This window comes from Ananas comosus, linkage group 9 (genome assembly GCF_001540865.1).
Source record: "Ananas comosus cultivar F153 linkage group 9, ASM154086v1, whole genome shotgun sequence".
NCBI lineage: Eukaryota > Viridiplantae > Streptophyta > Magnoliopsida > Poales > Bromeliaceae > Ananas > Ananas comosus.
The window spans coordinates 12,154,906-12,175,947 of NC_033629.1; the positions used below are offsets into that span (position 1 = coordinate 12,154,906).

Sequence of the window (21,042 nt, forward strand, 5' to 3'; positions counted from 1 at the left end):
GCACGCTATCCGTTTCGTTTATTTCATTTAGAAATAAACTTATCTGAAAATGTGAATCAACTAGGATTCAAACTTGAGTCTCAGACTCTCGGATACCAACCATCAAATTCTTTGCCACTTGCTCTAGGAACAGACGGTATCTTCAGCTTTTATTAAGATGAGGATTCGGATGGGTAATGCGATTTTCAACGGGCCCAACCCAACACGGTGGAAAAACTACTTTGTGAGTTGCTGAGAAGTTACGCAGAAACTCCTACAATATTGGCTGTTCAAAACTATTGGGTCATCCCTTTCAGTCTTTCATTGTGTTCATCTGATCATCTGAGGAAGAACTAGAGAGCTAGCTATATATACATGAAACATGGCTTTGGCCTTGGTAGCTGAGTCCGCGGCATCGGTCGTAATCGAGAAGCTGATCAGCACGGCCGTATCCTACGTCGGGACGTGCGGCGCCAGGCCGAGCGCCATGCAGGACGAGATCCAGAGGCTTCAGCTGGCTTCTCTGCGGATTCGAACGATCTTGGCTGTCGTCGAGGGGGGGCAGACTGTCACTACGAAGCAAAACAACGTGCTGGACGCCTGGCTGTGGCAACTCAGAGACGCTGTCGATCAGGCGGACGACGTGCACGACGAGATGGAGTACTACGAGCTGAAGAAGGCAGCGCAAGCTGGAGATAACAAGGTACTATTAGGGTTAAAGTCTGGAATTTGATTTAATTTTACAGATTTTTGATTAAGTCAACTAACAAATAAATATTAAATTAAAGACGAAATTAAATTAAAAGATAAAGGGTTTCGAAAAATAGCTAGATGAGACGTATAATGCACTATCCGAGAGTAATTTTAGTCCCTCTGCATTCTTGTCTTCGGCTGGTTGCTCTAGCAACACAACACCTTGAATTATTCCGATCTGCTTGATTGTACAGTCTCAAAAAAGTGCCTGATTTAATATCAATTTGGCTCTTTTTTTTTTTTTAGAGAGAAAGATAATGCTACTTGCTTTTTTTATTTTTTTAAAAAAAAATTTAGCTGGAATGGAATTTCGAATATCAATCACGAAATTTGTTGCCACTTACACTAGAGAGAGTCGGTTTGGCTTTCAAAATCTTAAATTTTCTAGTAAAAAAATCTTTTTAGTTAGGATATTGTATATATCTCCCTTTTATTGCTTTTTTATATAAATATATAAAGTTGACGAAAGGATGTTGTAGGATGTTTCGCCAAAGAGGAATATACGATCCCCCATCTCGTCGCGTAACTTCCTTATATTAAATATATTGTGTATAAATTAAATTTTAAATTAAATCTTTTAATTATCTAATTTGATTTAAGTTAAATTTTTTAACTTAAACTAATTCCGGCAGGTAAAACAAGGTTCTGCACTCAACTTAAAAAGGAAGTTTGCTGATTTTGCTAACAATATCTTCGGAAATGACGACGCCCTGACGAGGTTGAGGGAGGCCGTGAGGGAGGCCGTGAAGGCGTTAGATAATGTTGCTGCTATAAGTGAAGTTTTACTTCAGCTTGTTTCGCAGCTATACAATTCGGATGTTAAGCGTCAACATGAAGATGAGATACGAAATGCCCGTGAGACTAGCTCCTTCTTAACTGAGGATACGATTTGCGGTCGAGACACGGAGAAGGAAAGGATAGTTGAATGGTTAACAAAACCGACAAGCGATGAGCCGGAGAATGCTTCTGCAACTGTCGGAAAGGTCTCGGCTTTTGCGATCGTTGGCATGGGTGGGTTGGGAAAAACCACTCTCGCGCAGTTCATCTGCCGCGATGAAAAAGTGCGGGAGTTCTTCGACTTGGTTTTGTGGGTGTGTGTTTCCGATCAATTTGATGTGGCGAAGTTGACGAAAAAGATGTTGGAAGCAGCAGAGATTGACGAGAAAGATCTTCGCGACAAGAGCCTTAATGCAATTCAAGAGATTCTTAAAAAGAATCTGATCTCCAAGAAGTTTCTTCTCGTGTTGGATGATGTTTGGAATGATGATAAAATACTTGAATGGAATAAATTGGTGGCTCCTTTAAAATGGGGAAAGAAAGGAAGCAAGATTCTCTTGACAACGCGAATGAATTCAGTGGTGGAAAGAGTAGCCAATGTTTTACAATGTAAAAGAGAATTTTTAAAATTGAGTGGGTTAGAAAAAGTTAATTTTATGCATCTTTTCAATATGCATGCATTTGCCGGAGCGAATATTGACAATCATGTAAACCTAAAATTGATTGGAGAGCAAATAGCAGAGAAGCTTGGGGGATGCCCGTTGGCAGCAAAAATTTTGGGCGGATGTTTGAACTCTTGCATGGATGAAAAATACTGGAGAAGAATTTTGAATGAAAATTTTCTAAATTTGCAAGAAAGTGAGGACAACATTAGGATGATTCTGAGATTGAGCTATCATGATCTGCCGACAAGCTTGCAAATTTGCTTCAGATACTGCAGTATATTTCCTAAGAATCGTGAGTTTGAAAAGAATGAACTTATCAATATGTGGACAGGTTCTGGGTTAATCAAGAAACCAATGCATGAAAGGCGAAGCTTAGAGGATATCGGAGAGGAGTATTTAAACCATCTAGCAAGAAAATCCCTATTTGATATCAAAATAATCAAGCATGGTTATGACCATAAACAACATTATGTCATGCATGATCTGTTGCATGATCTAGCTCAACTTGTCTCTTCAGGGGAATGTTTGGGAGTTGAAGGTGACGGTTCCAGACAAATTCCCAAAACAATATGCCACTTATATCTCAACAGGGTAAACCCTCATATGGTCTCCAATCTCAAGAACTTGTGCACTCTTATTATTCATTTAAATAAGGATTATGTACTGGTATTTAATGAGGCTCTAAAAAAGTTAAAAAGCTTACGTTTACTGCAACTGACTGCAGATAACTATAAGTTTCTGATTGAAGTTGGTAACCTCATTCACCTCCGCTACCTCTCCCTCTCTTCATCTCTTTCCATGGGAAATGAGGGATCTATTCTACCTCAATCTATGTGTAGACTCTATCACCTAGAAGTAATAAAGCTTCAGGGAAGGATTGAAATAGATGATTCGACACTGGATAGAATGAGCAATCTTGTTAAATTGAGGCTGCTACATACTCCTAATCATATGGACAAGATTCCTTGGATTGGCAAACTAACATCACTCCAGGAGTTAGACAATTTCCGTGTCCGTGAGGAGTGCGGCTATAAGATAGATCAATTAAAAAACCTGCAAAACCTCCGAAAACTAGGCATTGGGGGTCTGGAAAATATAAGGAGTTCCGAAGAGGCTGCGGAGGCCAACTTGATTGAGAAAAAAAATCTTGATAAATTGTCACTCGTTTGGTCTACGAATCGCTCTGGTGGTCTAGAGGTAGATGAGCCACTTCTTGATAATTTAAGACCGCATACCAATCTCAAGGAACTAGGAATTGTAGAATATGCCGGAGTTAGATCTCCATGTTGGATGACGGCGACATCTCTTTCTAATGTAACGGATATCAAACTACGGTTCTGTAAGAGATGCGAGGACCTCCCAACTCTTGGGCAACTTCGTTCGCTCAAGTTCCTTAATTTACATAGCATGAAGGCTGTGAAGAAATTATTATGGTGCTCAACAAGTGTTGGCAGTTGCGCCTTCCCATCACTACAGGAGCTACGATTGTCTGACATGCGAAACTTGGAGTCGTTCGAAGGCGAGCACATGTTTCCTCTGCTTAAAAAATTGGAAATAGATGTTTGTCCTAGCTTGAAGAGTTTGCCTGCTTTGCCTCTCACTCTAAATGAACTGAGGATTTTTATGGTCGGATTGACTTCTCTTCCGACGATGCAACAAGATTGCAGTAGCGACAAAGGACGAGCATCGTGCTCATCATCGTCGCATCCGGCACTTTCTCACCTAAGCATTTGTGAGTGCCCAAACCTCACATCTCTAGATGGATTCATGTTACAGCAACAATATTTTCCAGCCTTCAAGTGTTTATTCACTAGACGTTGTGAAAATCTAAGGCATTTGCCGGGAAAATTCTTCCAAAAACTTCCCTCCCTCGAGGAGTTGCTTATAGGACTGTGCCCCAATCTCATGGCGCACGGGATTCCAGACAATCGATTTCCCGAGACACTAGAAAGGCTCACCCTTGAATCAAACGGCGATCTCGAATTTTCCCTACTCGAGGAGTCATTGCCAAAACTGACCGCTCTGCAGTACTTGGCCATTGATGGATGTGCAAGCATGACGTCCCTTCCTCCGGCGGAACTTTTTCCACAGTTGTCGGAACTCCACATCTCGAACTGTAAAGAACTGTCGTCACTGGATGGGCTACAAGCTCTCCCCTCGCTCAATTACTTGTACATTGAAGGATGCGACAAGCTCATCGAACTTTCACTGTTGCAACCACCATTAGGCCTCACCAGTACCAGTCCCACAGGTATGGAGCTTGTTATTCTTGAAATCGACCGGCAAGCTCTGTTGCGCGTCGAACCATTGAGAAACCTCAACAACTCTGTTACCGAGTTAAGAATAATTGATGGTACCGAACTCACATCCCTCGACGACCAAGGGCTGTTGCAAAACCGAAACTCCCTCCGGAGCTTTGCAATTATTAAGGCCTCGTCTCTTGAATCCTTACCAACCAGTATGATGGATCTTCAAGCCCTGTGTGAATTGTTTATAGATGATGCTCCTTTGCTTCGGACGATTCCGGAACTGCCCACCTCAATGGAATATCTATCAATTACCGGCTGTAGCGCCGAATTGAAGGAGTACATTGAAGGCTCTGGAAAATTCGCCAATATTCCTCGTGTGGAGGTTACTTAAAAATCTCCTTCAGAAAAAGATCGAGTATGTCCCGTCTCTTTACTATCTCTAAAATGCAACATTTTCTTCTCAATATTATTTGCATCTTAGGCTTGTCTGACCCTGTCTTTTTTTTTTTTTTTGCCTAGTTTCAGCAATAACAGCCTCTAATAAAGCATTTGGCATTGGCATATATATATCTATATGAGTCCGGCTGCTATGCTATTGATAGCACCAAATACTTGGTTGGTGCTATCAAGTATTTTGCCATTAGATTAACCTCTTTGATTATTTTTACCCGTTAGATTATACTATTCAACCAACCACCCACTTAATCCTCGGAGACCCATATCATCCTAACCGTACATTTCTCAATCCAATGGCTAAAACACTAATAGCACCAATTGCTTGGTGCTATTGATAGCATTCCAGCCTAGTTCTATATATATATATATATATATATATATATATATATATATATAATTAGCCTGGAATACTATTAATAGTAAAACACTCTTTTTGCTATCAAATTTTTAACCCTTGGATGAAAAATTGTAGGGTCAGGATGATATTAGTCGGTTAGAGTTGCGTGGTCCCCCTAGGGTTGAGTGGTCCCTACTGGGTTATAATATTTAATCCAATGGTTAGAAATAATGAAAAGAGTTGATCCAAAAGCTAAAAAACTGATAGCAACAATGAAATTTTGCTACTAATAGNGGACGATTCCGGAGCTGCCCACCTCAGTGACATTTCTAAGAATTACCGGCTGTCTCCCCGAATTGAAGGACTACATTGAAGGCTCTGGAAAATTCGCCAGTATTCGTTGTTTGCAGGTTGGTCAAAAATTTCCTTAAGAAAAAGCTTGGGTAAATGCACTTTTTCTTTCCAATATTATTTGCATCTTAGGCTTGTCTGACCCTGTCTTTTTTTTTTTTTTTGCCTAGTTTCAGCAATAACAGCCTCTAATAAAGCATTTGGCATTGGCATATATATATCTATATGAGTCCGGCTGCTATGCTATTGATAGCACCAAATACTTGGTTGGTGCTATCAAGTATTTTGCCATTAGATTAACCTCTTTGATTATTTTTACCCGTTAGATTATACTATTCAACCAACCACCCACTTAATCCTCGGAGACCCATATCATCCTAACCGTACATTTCTCAATCCAATGGCTAAAACACTAATAGCACCAATTGCTTGGTGCTATTGATAGCATTCCAGCCTAGTTCTATATATATATATATATATATATATATATATATAATTAGCCTGGAATACTATTAATAGTAAAATACTTTTTTTGCTATCAAGTTTTTAACCCTTGGATGAAAAATTATAGGGTCAGGATGATATTAGTCGGTTAGAATTGAATGGTCCCCGTAGGGTTGAGTGGTCCCCACTAGGTTATATTATTTAATCCAATTGTTAGAAATAATGAAAAGAGTTGATCCAAATGCTAAAAAACTGGTAGCAACAATGAAATTTTGCTACTAATAGTAGCCCAGTCCAACTATATATATATATATATATATATATATATATANTTAATATATATATATATATCTCTCTCTCTCAACTCGACCTTATGATAGTCATCGTTTGTCCGAGGCGACGGTAGGTAAACAAAAGCTACTACCTCGGAGGTTTAGCTGCTAGCCATGGCAACTTTTACTAGATATGGTGAACTTCATAGTTCTTTAGTTGAAAGTACGAAAAAGCTATAACAAAAGAACAAATAGTTCACCCGCATTTTTACTTGCCGACTTTTACTTATAGGAGATTTTTCATTACTATCCTTAAAACGTTAGTTCTAGCTCTCATATCTAGAATAAGATTTATTAAAATTTTTTAAAGATTGGTTTTAAGTTAACTAAACCTATCAAAATGTGGCAATTTACTCTTTTGTGGAGTATAGCTGGTAATTTTAATTTTTAAAACTTTGGGAAACTAGTAAACCAATTACTACAATTTTTCTAAACTTTATACTAAAGATGTATGAAGTTCACCATCTCTAGTATAAGTTGCCACGGCTAGCAGCTAAATTTCCGAAATAGTAGCTTTTGTTTACCCACCGTTGCCTCAGACAAATGATGGCTATCGTAAGATCGAGTTGAGAGAGAGAGAGAGAGAGAGAGATATATATATATATATATTTGATTATCGTGGTTAACGAACCACGATAATTATCATAAGGTCGGATCAAGATATATATATATATATATATTGTTACATACGTATATTTTTATATTATTTATTACCTTAATTATTAATTAAATAGATTGAAATAAAAAATTTAATAATAAAAATAATTTAAATTGGTTTTTGTACAACATAAATTTTTGTAAAAACTTATTAATAATTAAATTATTTTATAAAGACATGTATGAAAAAAAAAAGAGAGAGGAAATGATTAAAATAATTTTNTTAAAAAATTTATATAAAGTTAAAATTTAGAAATAATAGATATATTAACTGTTCGTTATTAGTTATTTAATTTTATTTTGTAAAAAAATAATTAATTGAATTTGGTCAAATTTTGTATAAAATTTAATAAACATTTTGTCTAGTTAACAAAAATTAATCATAAAATCTTAAAAATGAATTAGTTAAAAAAATAAACTTGCGGGGTCTATTTCAAAGCGTCATAATCGTAGAGGTAGTCTTCACAAATTTTACCTTTTTTTTTTTTGGGTGAAAATGTATAGAGACTTCATAAACTTTTAGTTTTTGGACTTGGATAATTTTTGTTGGCTTAAAGGGCCGAATCATAATCGAGACTCGTGAGCGTCGTATCTTTATGTTTTTAAGTGAATTGATTGTGAACAGATTAACGGCGCGTTTGGATAAATGAAAAAGTGACACTTTAATCAATAATATTACAAGTTGGATTGTTGGATTAGTTGAATTTTCTCCTCAAAAAGAAAAGAAAAAAAGAAAGAGGATTGGTTGAATCATTCAATACTTCACATTTTTTATCTAATAATTTAGTACCTTTGCATAAATCATAAAGTTAATTTGTATTATATAGTGTTCTCGTTTCATTATACATCTGTGATAGATATATTCTTTTTTAGAGATGATACAAAGTTTTTTTCTTTTTCTCTTTTTTATTTTCTGCATGTGTACCTGCATTAAGTTGCTTTCTAGTTGCTTGATCTTATGCTGCCATATAAGTTGCATCAGCGTTTTTTCCAAAGTAGGTAGTTGTGTAGGTCACTGTACAATATATTTGTTTGAAATTCTAAAAATATTTTTTTCCAGATTGATAGACCTTTGAGCTACGAAAATTTTGTACAACCCTTTACATTATGGAATGCATGATTGATATGTTTACGTTTCAATAACAGCTTCTGGAAATGGTGCTCCAAAATCGTCGGGGGCACCTGTCTTGTCAACTGGAAAGCCATCTGCAAAAGCAAGAGAGATGGCGGACTAGGCATCAAGGACATGGAATCGATGAACACGGCTCTCTTGACTAAATGGTGATGGCGCTTCTTTAACGAGCCAAACTTGTACTGGTACAAATTGATCAGATCTCTCTACTATGCCAGAACAGAACAGCTTGAGCTTAATTTGTCTTCAAATTAGGAGCTCGATCAAATTTATAATCAAGTGGAGCTGATTGCAGAACAGAAAATATGAAAGCATCGGCGGATTTCTGCTTCGACAAAGTTCACCTTTCATGTTGTAATTGCTTGATGAAGTTCAAAGTAGTTCATTATTACGTTTTATATATTTATTTTTCCCTTAAGTTCCGTTACTGTGATTTTCTGGTACTATGTTTGATAGCAGATTTATTAACTTGCTTTCTTCTGCAGTTGGCTTTAGTGGACAAAGCATGAAGGAGCTCTTTCTGTATCATTGCTAGCTATTTCTACTGTTGTTTGTTCGCGCTTGTTGTTGCTACTATAATTACTACTTTTTTATTTTTTAATGCAGTGGAACTGATTTGTAAGTTGTAATACAACACAGAAAAACCCAAGGATCTAGACAGTTTTTTCCAAGCGAAGTCGTGCTGTATTGTAAATTTGGTCACTTTGATTTACAATAAATGTAAAATTGAGGTGTTATTTTTACTTCCAAAATTGAGCTCATTGTTTGTGCACATCTCATGTCCTGCTCAAGACTTAGCAAGGGCTCCAGATCTAAAAGCTAAAGTGAGTATACAATAAATATGTGATGTTGCGTTTGAAGAAGATAGTGTGTTAGTAACCTTAGTAACCTTTTACCTAAGGTATTCATTCACAAGTAGCTCGAGTTTGATTCGAAATTGAATAAGCAAAGCTCGAGATTGGCTCAATCATAAACAAGCCGCGCGACACTGAGCAAAAGTTCTTCAATAAATGCCCTCAACGTTACAAGCATACCAAGCAAAAATTCCTTATATACAACACCAAAACCACAACACAAAATGCTTAGCAATAGAGAGGGAAAAAAAAAAGGAAAAAAAGAAGCACCTACACTTTTCCCATTACAACACTAAACACCATCTAACAACCCATTCCTTCTCCACCTCCCCAGATTTTATTCTTTTGTATACCCCCCACCACCTTAAAACTAACAATAAGAAAGAAACATACAGGTACTGACCAAGGAAGAAAAAATATTTACTATAAATTAAGTTTCACCCTTTTTGCTCCCTTTTATAGGTCTTCTGAAGAAAACCATGTTGTTACCTTCCCTGTGGCCGGACCGGGCCTCGAGGCGAGGGCGGACCCAACATCTGCGATCGGCGCACCATGTCGACCATGGATTGCGTTTGATAGACACCAACAAGGTTAGCACTGTCGGTCGAGTTCCCCCGTGCTGTCGCCCTTTGCATAGAATGCGAGCTCAGACCAGAAAGCATGTACGCGCGGCCTGTGGTTCGGTACCTTTGATGATCCGCCATCCTCTCCTGCAACTGCTTTAACTCTGCGTCGAGCGCCAAACAAAACTGATCACCCGATACTACCGCCCTGGACTCTGATAATTTCTTTCTGAATTCTTCCAGCACGGACACCGCCTCAGTAAGTGCGCCCCTTTCGGCTGCCAGCCTGGCCGTTGACATGGCCTCTGCGGCTCGCAGCCGGTTCCACTCTCGATCGACCTCAATCGAGACTTCTTGATCTGCACAAAACTTTGGCCGTTGGATTGTCACTTCATCTTGCAATTCTACACACTCCTTCGTCCTCGGATCTTTATAGGCGCAATTCACTTTCACTAACATCGTAGTCTCTTGCTGCGATCGTGGAATGTTCACTAAAACAAGAAAATCCCTCTCTTCGTCAGCATATATGTCACCGATTTTGATCGATCCTCTTCGAGAATCAGTATCCACCTGATTATCGTACCCTCCCGACTTAAGAGAAGAGAGAAGCACGCCAGCATCCGAGCACTCCAATTTTACTTGCATTTCTTGCACAACCACGCTAAGGAGCCCGCCGATGCACTGTGCGAACGCGTCCTGAATCGCACTCTCAGTTTCAATAAAAGAGAAGGTTCCACTAGATGTCTCCGCGATCGAATGCAAGGCAGTTGAATCGTGATCGGTGCCAAATCCAAAGGCGTGGATCGGAATTCTTTGGCCTGAACCATGAAGAATGGATAACGGGATAAGCGGCCTGTAGTCTATAGAGGCTCCGGTATTGTTAGAGGAGATGGTGTATGTATCTTGTCCATCGGAAAGGAGGATGATGCTACCAACTGGATTCTTAAGACGCCGTTGATCGAACACCTTGGCAGCTTTCTTCAATCCCTCTGCTATGTTGGTGCCGCCGTTAGCAACCAGCGAATTGACAGCTTGCAGGGCTGCATGCCGACCAATCTCTGACATACGACGGAGGTGGAAGAGCCGACGGGCCATGGATGAAAATGCAATGACGGAGAGCCGATCAGACGGACCGAGATTTTGGATCACAAACCCTAATGCGCGCTTCAAAAGTGCAAGTTTCGTTCCCGCCATGCTGCCACTTACATCAATGACCGCGACGAGGTCAATAGGAGCACGCGAAGATTGCACGCTCGTCGAAGTAGGATGAGGGGCTTTGACATGTATCAATATAGTAAAGTCTTCGTGCGATGATGATTGCGGAATCGCAGAGAATTCCAGATATGTCCTTATCTCCACTCTTCTATCAGATTCAGTTTGGGGAATTTGAACTGTTTCGGACTGCGAAACTATAGGCTCATCATCATTGAAAGCGGCCGGCTCTTCATCACGGTAGAGAGGAAGGTACCGGTGTACCTGGTTCACAAAGTCTACGATTGGGTTCGCTTGAGCTTGTCCAAGAGTTACATCGAAGGTGGGGGGGCTGAGGAGGGGAATCTCACTCCACTTGGCTCTACAAACTGGACACAGAGAATTACCGTGCTTTATGCTCGATGAGATGCAGTGGAAGTGGAACATATGCGAGCATTCTGCAGTGAAGAGCGCATGACCACAGCCCGGTTTCATGGCACAAAGGCATATGGCACATATTCTCTGAAAATGAAATTTTTTAATGAGACTTACTTAGGGAACTTGTATAAATATGTGTAATAGAAAATAAGTGACAAAAATAACAAGATTGCATCTGGTATAATAGGTTACATATTTAGAGATGAAGGGTGAACTATTCAACAAATGTATTCAAACTAGATAACAAATATATAAAAAATTTATCATACAGGCCAAATTTTGCTTACGGAACAGAACAAGGTACAAAATTGAAGTGCTAATTAAAGCAATAATGCACCAAAAGAAGGTTAATATGGTTACTAGGAATTTCATCATCAGCAAAGTCAAACACAAATATATACTAAAAATTTTAGAAAATGATAGATCCAAAATCTTCTTCTGGTATTGAAATTTGCCGAAAGGTTTTTTTGTCTCATATTAAACAGATTACCAAAAGGAGTTCCAGGGCCTTTCACTCAACTGAATACTAGTGATAAGCACTTGCATCCTATATGTAATTGTACACTGCATACATACATATTATACATACAAAGAAATGTGTCTGATTACATTTAAATATAGCCAGATAAATAGCAGGCGGTCACAAAGGGCTTGGATAACAAAGCAAAGTATCTGCAAGATAGAAGTATGAGTTATTTAACTATCCTATGCCATATAACAGACTCAGAGATGATCTAAAAGTAAGTATACAACACAAGTTAATCCTCTTAAACATTAACATCAACAAAGAATACAATATCCTACAGTATTAGACTAAGCGAATATGCTAAGACATCTTAACTCCTGCTTGCTAAGTAGCAGGTGGATAGACTTCTGTTTTGCATAGAGAATTCCAGGACACATGCGTACGGGAGAAACTAAAAATAATAATAACCCCTGACATGTTATTATAATTTTATCCATCTTTCCCTAAACACCAGATAAGCCCCCTACTACATTAAAAGTGTGTTTAGATCTGAAATGTGGTCAGATAACCCCTGACATGTTATTATAATTTTATCCGTCTTTCCCTAAACACCAGATAAGACCCGTACCGCATTAAAAGTGTGTTTAGATCTAAAATATGGTCAGATATACTAGATGACCATATTAGCTTTATATAGTTTATTGAACTTTGCACAAATAATCATTAAGTAAACGGCTCAGGCCTTAAGAGTTGGTTTTAGTTAGTATGGTGTACATCAGCAAATTTAAATTTACTTTTAGATTGCTTCTAACATTTATGCACACCCAAATATTTAAAATAAGAGAGTTACAGTCACTTTATTATATTTAACCATACATACCAAATTAGGTGGTTATATGAATATTTCCTAATACACATGCTAGGAGTAAATATGACTCATTCTTTTCATCAGCTGCGTGACCCTACAAAACTCTATACTCATAAGAGTATAGTAGCCCTACTTTTATATATATATATATAGTCAATAATACAACTCATAACTCATCAATTTATGGCAGCTACAGAAAGCAACAGTTGGGGTACAGCTGCACTTTAAATTTGAATTGACTCGCCATTTCAGCAAAGCAAACATTAACAATTAATAAACAAAGTTTTGATTATTAAAAAAGAAAAAAAGAAGGCATAGTTACCAAATGGAAAGTTCCCTCTTCTCCAAATATGAAAAAACGATGGTGGTGTTACTACCAGAGTAAAATTTAATACTAAGAAAAAGATTCATTGAAATTGTTCAACTGGATTTGATCAAATTTATAAGACTTCATTTAGGATTGTGGGGAGAATGTGGTATATGCGGTTAGAAATTACGACGAAAATATATACTGTTTGTTTCCGCACGTAATATCGTATCCTGCATGTCACAATAAGTCGATTACGATATATTTTCTATTGTTCCACCAAAAAACGGAGTAATATTTGTTACATACTCACACCACAACTTTGTTTTGCCAACTAACATTAGATAAGTCTCAATACCAAACTAGCCCTAAATCTACTACACCTAGTAAGCATGACTATATTTTATCCTTCTAAATGGCTCTATTAGTAACATCAACTATCCATAAAACACCCTCTATCTGTCTAAAATTCCACAATACTATGGGCTAATAAAGGGGAGGTTTGACTAATCTACCCAACAAACGTTGGGGAAAATTCATGACCACTATATTTAAATTCCCTCCAAAGCTTACCCTAGGAACTATTTGCCAAAATTGGTCAAAGGGCACATGTTGAGAAAATGAAAGGACACAAAAAAAGAAAGGAAAAGAAAAGGAGGCACTACTTCACATGAAACAGATGTTTTGATGACCAAAGAAGAGACTTTCCCTTTCAGGGAGGCGCAGAGATTAAAGAATTTCAAAGTTTATTCAAAGCTTACCCTTTTTGATAACTCAACTAGCATTTTCATGAAAGAAGATACTACTAAATTAAGAAAAGTGAGAGAAAAGTAGCAAAACAAAACACCAAACCAGTCCTTGGCATGAAACAACAACAAAAACCTCTCTTTTACACAGTAGGGAAGAAAAAAACAAAAATTTCAAACAAAGTATAGGACTTTATTTCTGTAATTTTTGCTATAATTTTTTATAAAAATATCGCAAAAAAATAATAGTAATGTATTATGTGAACAACGGAACAAAGGGATAAAATATAAATCACGTAACAATGAACTGTTATATTTTAACATACTGTTATTTAAAACACATAATATTTTATTATCTCTCTAATATTACGTTCTTATTAAAAATCAAAATAGAAAATATATAGAAAAACAAAGGGACAGGTAACGTACGTTGTGCACGGAGCAAAAAAAAAGGAACAAAATGCACACAAAAAAAGGGGAAAAAGAAAACCTAAAACGATTTGAATCCCGTGGGAAATGATCGAATGATCGTATATGGAAATTACTAGCAAAGATAGAGTATAAAAAAAAAGGGAGAGAAAAAAAAATGACGCTGCGAACGAGAAATTTGGCCTTTAAATATAAAAAAAAATTGAAAAGAAGAAGGAAATAAGAAGAAAACTTTTTTATTTTCTCAGGATTTTAAATCGAACTTTTTAGGGATCGCATCAAAAATACGATTTTTATCGTCTAATTCAGCAAGGATTAAAAGAACACGAAATCAACCGACTACAACGAGACGAAGAATAGAATTGAAAGGGGGATTAGGGTGTCGCCACCTTTGAGGACCTGGTCCGCGCCCTGGAGAGGCGGAGCCCGGAAGAGGTGGGAGTGGGCGTCATCGGCCCCACGAGCGCCCGGTACTCCTCAGCCGACGCCTCCTCCTCCCCCGCCACCGACGACGACGACGACGCCGAGAGCCTCCCCGCGGCGTCGAAGGCGCCGGCGCCGCCGAAGTCCTCGTCCAAAATCGCCGGGACGGCGACGCATAGGCTCATCCCGAGCGCCTTCTTCGCGCGCACCCACGCGCTCTCCATCCTCCCTTATCGAAGAACCCCTAAGCGGGAGCCTCTTATTCTGTGGCTCGTTTCACTGAGTCCACGCGTCGAACAGCTTGAAGGCGGAGTTCTTACCCGGGAATTGGGGATCTCAGCGGAGAGTAAGCAGAGATTGGGGGGTATTAGAAACCCTAGAATTCGGCGAGTGGGAGGAGGGTGAATGGGTCACGAGGAGACGCCGCCACTGTAGAGAGAGAGAGAGAGAGAGAGAGAGAGAGAGAGAGTGTTGTGGATTTGACCTTTTGAAGCGGCTTTAATTTGGGAGAGGAGGAGGAGGAGGAGGGCGAAAGTTTGTATATAAAATGGGAAAGAAAAATGTGTAAATAGTCCCTGTACTATCCAATATTACCGTATACTCTCCGTAATTTTTCAATTGCAATTTACTCTCTAAACCCTAATATATTGCACTTTGGTCACTAACTATCCACAAAATTCAAACTTTTTCTTCGTAAAATGATAACCTTTTTTGCATATAATTTTACTCGTAGATCGAATTCCAATCTCATGAACAACAATTCGACTAACCCGATGGTCATTGTTCCACTGATTTGAAAGATTACTTTACAATAACAGTTATATTCGTACCATCGAAACTATAAGTTGTAACAAAATATAAAAATTTAGGTGACAAAAAGGGTTAAAATAGGATAGGGACTAATTAGTAAATTAGACTAATTTATCGTCTTTGACTTTCTAAACTGGACGGGGAAAGGAAGTTAAAAAAAAGCTAAATTACATAAAATTCTCCTGTAATAACCCGCTTTTTCACTTTTTTCCTCTTACATTTAAAAATCTACACTTCGCCCCTTGTAAAATGAAAAATATTCACAGTGGAGTTACGATGTGTAAAATGACCATTTTGCCTCTCGCCATTGTCGTCTTCTTTCCCATCTTCCTCAGCCGTCCCTTTGTTCGGCTGCGATTCCCACCTCAATCGGCCGCGATTTCTCTCCATTTCCTTCTTCACCTGCTCCCCTTCTCTTCCTGCACCCTCGCCGCTCTCGATTTCGGCGACAGTAGGAGAAAACCGAGGTGGGCGACAGTAGGAGAAGGGCAAAGAAGGCAAAGGCGAGGCAGCGGAGGACGGCGAAGGGAATGTAGGTGAGGGTGAGGCAGTGGAGGACGACGAGGCGGCGAGGCGGCGAGGCGGCAGCGAGGTGGCGAGCCGAAGGAAATCGAAGCAACAGGGAGATGACGGAAGGGTATTTTCGGCATAAAAATATATTTTTTAACGGAACCCTAATGGTAGGGGATGAAGTGCATATTTTTTATTTTACATGGGGACAAAATATAGATTTTTAAATGTCAGAGAGGGAAAGTGAAAAAGCGGGTTATTACAAGGGAGTTTTTTGTAATTTAGTCTAAAAACAATCAAAATATTTTTTTTGTCTTTAACCTTCTAAGAAGGATAAGTTAAAAAAATTAAAAAATTTCAGGAGTATAAAAGTAATTGTCTTTAATGATTAATGATGAGGCATGAAAAAAAAAGACGAGATTACAAAAAACTCCCTCTAAGAAGGATAAGTTAAAAAAATTAAAAAATTTCAGGAGTATAAAAGTAATTGTCTTTAATGATTAATGATGAGGCATGAAAAAAAAAGACGAGATTACAAATTTTAAATTCTAAGAAAGAATCTGCATCTCAAATACAGAGATAAGCACAAACAATTTGCTTGAGCATTTTATCTTATTTTAGCCTTTCCCAAAATAAAAGTGTAATTTGTTTTTTCCTTTATCAAACTCTATATAAACTCAGTTCAAATGAAAAATAAAATTAAAACAAAAAACAAATAAAAAACAAAGAGGGAATCAAAACACAAGAATTAAGGAGGATCATAAGTTGCTGAACTTCTCTCAGGCTTTCTCGGCTAAAAAAACAAAAAAAAAAAAAACTGGAAGCCCACGACCGCATCTTATGCCACCTTTTGAGGTTGTCAGAGAGCCCATAACTTGTACTAATATTACATACAGCTAGGGGTGGAAACGAGACGAGCTAGAGCGAGCTTATGTCAGCTCAAATTCGGCTTGAAATTAATTTCGAGCCTAAATCTAGGCTCAAGCTCGGCTTGAAATCAATTCGAGCCGAGCTCGAGCGAGCCTAATTTCGAGTCGAGCCGAGCTCGAGCTCTAAACGAGCCGATTGAAATTCTTGACATTATATAATCAATAGTTTAATTTTTATAGAACATTACCTACAATTTGATGCAACATGTCCAATAGTTCAAAATACAAAATAATTATAAGAAATGTGAGTTAGGGTGACTTCCTGACTAGATGAGGGTCTGAGAGAGAGAGAGAGAGGAAAAAAAGTAGGGATTTGGAAATTTGAATGTTATCATATTTTAGGGTTATGTGCAACAGTGAAAGTCTGAAAGAGAGAGTGTGTTATGTAAATTTAGAGTTGGGCTCAATTGTACGATTATACTTGTTGGGTTTATTTTATGGGCCAACAATAATGGCCCAAATTAAATTAAAGCCTATATATAATTAAAATGGATTATATTTATAAATATCATCCCCATGTTGCTATCACGTTTTTAGCCATTGGATCTACTTTTTTATTACAAATAGCCCTCGGATCAAACACTTTTCCACCTACCACCACTTACCATCATCATCTCAACCTCACATCTCTCCATCCAAGGGCTAAAAACACACAAGTATCACTTGGGTGATACTTGTAAAAGTATTCAGCCGTTCAATTTTAGACTACTTGTTTGATAGGTAAATGATATCGAAAAATTATGAAATTTAGTTTCTAAATACTTTCAATAGTGTAGATCAACTCTACCGGAGCCGATCGTCGATTTGGAAGCCACATCATCGAAAACAACTTGGTAGCACGGAGCGCTCCGTGCTACCGATAGTATAGTAGCCTAGCTCATATATAGTATGATATATATATATATATTATATATATATAGTTAGAGTCCAGCTGCTATACTTTTATGAGTATTGGCTCCTTTATACTCATAAGTTTTCGACCCTTAGATTTATTCAATTAATCATTTTTATCCATTAGAGCATACTATTTAACCAACTACCACTCAACCCTAGGAGAACCACTATCATTCTAAATGAGGCCACCATCATCCTAAACAACATTCCATCAATCAACGGTTAAAATTTATGAGTACAAGGGGGTCTATACTCATAAGAGTATAATAAACCCCAGCAATATTATATATTATATCTATATATATATATATATAATATATAATATAATATATATATATTATATATTATTACTTATATATATATTCGAGCTTTTCGAGCTTTTCGAGCTTAATTCGAACGAGCCGAGTAATACTCAAGCTCGGCTTGAAATGAATTTCGAGCCTTTTATTTTGTTCAAGCTCGGCTCATTTAATTTCGAGTCGAGCTCGAGCGAGCCGAATATCGAGCCGAACACGAGTCGAACACGAGCCGGCTCGCTCGTTTGCCAGCCCTACATACAGCTAGGTTAAATGTTCAAAACCCCCTACAACTTTTTGGTGTATGACATTTTTTTTTTATCATGTTAAAAATTTATTATTAAATTTCTAAGTCACTTATTAAAGATCATCTGCCGCTGAGGACCCACATTACACTACTAAGTCAGAAAAAGCTGAGTTGATAAAATATAGAGATATAAATTCTAAGCAAACTAGTGTGATCTGAATAACGTGTTATTACTTACGAAAATAAATAAAATTTTTTTATTATTACATTTCATGTTAGCACAGAATGTATTTTATTGATGGTTTTAGATAGAGGCTTAACATGTTTACGTCGTTTATATGCAAGAATATCGTGTATTAGTGTTTCTATAATCTGATTTAAAAAATTTGCAAGGAAAATAAAAAATGGTTTAATTTTGGGTATTTAAAAGAGTAATTATTTTGTTTCTCTCCAAGGCACACTGATGAGAGAGGATCATCTCTCTCTCTCTCTCTCCACTCAAAACCCTTAACTTGATGTCCCATACCCCCTTTTGATTCCACACGGTTTCACAGCTAAGCTTAATAATCATGCAGAGAGAGAAAAGGTTAAAAGATGAAGAGGAAATAAAACAAAAAAATGAGAAGAAATAAATATTCATGAGCTCTATATAATCATCACCTCCATTAGCAATGATCCTTTTTTAGAGAACAATTTCTAAGCAACTTCTCTTATGAGAGAGGACCCATATCTCTTTGTAAAAGTTAAGTTCCCTTTACAAAGCCTGTCATATAATAATAAACTTTTATGTTGACTTGCTCTCTACAAAGCCTGTGAAGCTCTCAAAGGCCAAGCAAAGGGCATTATAAGACCCCTCCAAGAAAGTTCCTTTTAACAAAGGGCTTTTTGTGCATTACACTTCTTAGTTTTCGAATATCGCACCTAAATCCTCTATTATTGGTTGCTTCTTTTTTATCCGAACTAGTATAAGATTCTTTTTGTGCAACGATTCAGTCTATTAGCACTAACAACTTATTAATTAGTCTCAGACCAACACGTACTGGTCCAAAATATTTGTTCTTAGATTATTAGTATTAGCGTATATACTTAGTCTTTTTGTATCCCCGTAATGCATTTCCATCCAATATAAGACTACTAGCTAGGGTGTTATAGTTTGGCCCTACGAACTGCTTCTAGTTTTTAACCTGTAATTTATATTTGGCGACAAAAATTATCTAGAATTTTTGCGGTAATCAGAAGTAGAAATACAATTTTAACGTCCCCGCTACTTCCACAACGTTTCTGTGTGCCAATCCCGCTCCAGTAAAGTAAAAGCTACTAGTTGAACCTGGGCTTTTGCTGTAGAGAGAAATACTGTGCATGCATGGGTACGTGTCGTGCGTCTCTCAGTATGTAACACGTCCGAATAATATTTTATTAAATAATACTAAGCCACGTATGTTGCTGCATGGTTCTCAACCAAAGTTTAGTAGACTAGTATGAGAAATATGCTACCTAACATAAGGTTCTCCACCAAAGATGTGAGTGAGCCCACAATGGAGGAGGACACTTGGAGCTGAGCATATGTGCTCTCACAATATTAAAGCAAGGTGAAAGGGAAAGAACACACACTCTCCTTGGTTCCTTATCCATGTCCCCTTGTGGAGGAGTGGAGAACAATAACTTTCCCACCAAGGAAAAAGTGATGGGCTTTTCCTTTTAAAAAAGATGCCTTTATGGTTCCTAAATTTTTTTAAATGGAAACACAAAGCACCACTCATTTTTGTCAAGATACCATGCAATAATATGGCCCTCAAATTTGTCTACTTACTAAAGTGTTGGAGGGAGAGAGAGAGAGAGAGAGAAAGAGAGAGAGAGAGAGCCTAGGTTGCTTAGTGGGGAGTTTAAAATATGTGAGAGAGAGAGAGAGAGAGAGAGAGAGAGAGAGAGAGAGAGAGAAGGGGGGGGGATGCCCACTGACTCATAAATTGATTTGTTGAGATTTAAAAAAATGCTTCTTTTATTGCACAAGCATATATGCAGGTGGAATCATGGTTGAAAATTTAACATTTGGAAAGTAGGGTATGGAATGGAATATATTCATTAACTGTAATGACTCTGATCACTTTTTTAGTTAATTTTTGTTATGATAAAAGCGAAAAAATATTTAGTTCGCCGAATACAAATATACTAAAAGATATCCGAGAAGGAGGAAAGAATAATAAATCACATAAAATTCACGTGATTCGGCCACAGGACTATGCACACAGGCGAAAACGAAGCTGAAATCTTCATTATAATCAAAGTAGTGTACATAATATGCCTCTTTCTCAAAACTTGTCTCAAAAAATACATATATACTTCTTATCATCTGCCGCACTAAATTAATAGAATAAATGATATATTTATGATAGCGGTTATATCCTAATACAAGTAGGAATATAAATCCACTAAGACAAAAAATATCTTAATTAGGTTAGACATAATCTAAACTTAACTTAAGATAACCAAAATAGAATAGAGTTAGAAAATTTTGCGGTTCTAAAAATCGAGACATACTGTAGTTTAATTTGGTTAGTCTTAGTGACTCTAATCACTTCTTACTATATTTTATTATAATTTTACTAAATTTAATGACTCTGATCTCTATTTAGTAAGTAAAGTTGTAATGAATTTATAATTAATAGTGAATAGAATAATTTAACTTAACAAAATACTCGAATTCTTAATTTAGTCATATAACTTAAAGTAAAAATGTATAAAGTTACCACAATTATCGGTCATTTTGATCCAATGATTCTGACCTTTCAAAATTTTGATTTTTTTCCCTTTAATTTATTTGAGTTGAGCCAATTAATAACTCTTTTACTTCAAATTTTGAATCCCTTATATATCTTCAGGAGCTTAACTAGCATATTTTATGCAATTTATGTAACTATAAGTTTGTTAAAATGAGTTAT

General features: G+C 37.2%; 2 protein-coding genes across 2 annotated transcripts; one reads left to right on the plus strand and one right to left on the minus strand.

Moving 5' to 3' along the window:
• On the plus strand, positions 216-8,857 carry LOC109714946 (putative disease resistance protein RGA1). Its single transcript, XM_020239710.1, has 3 exons — positions 216-682; positions 1,365-4,838; positions 8,147-8,857. Exons 1-2 carry the CDS (start codon positions 362-364, stop codon positions 4,812-4,814), a joined length of 3,771 nt encoding a protein of 1,256 aa, XP_020095299.1. The 5' UTR covers positions 216-361; the 3' UTR covers positions 4,815-4,838; positions 8,147-8,857.
• On the minus strand, positions 9,122-14,919 carry LOC109715692. The gene is made up of 2 exons (XM_020240813.1): positions 14,384-14,919; positions 9,122-11,262 (listed from the first exon to the last, which is right to left on the minus strand). Exons 1-2 carry the CDS (start codon positions 14,639-14,641, stop codon positions 9,472-9,474), a joined length of 2,049 nt encoding a protein of 682 aa, XP_020096402.1. The 5' UTR covers positions 14,642-14,919; the 3' UTR covers positions 9,122-9,471.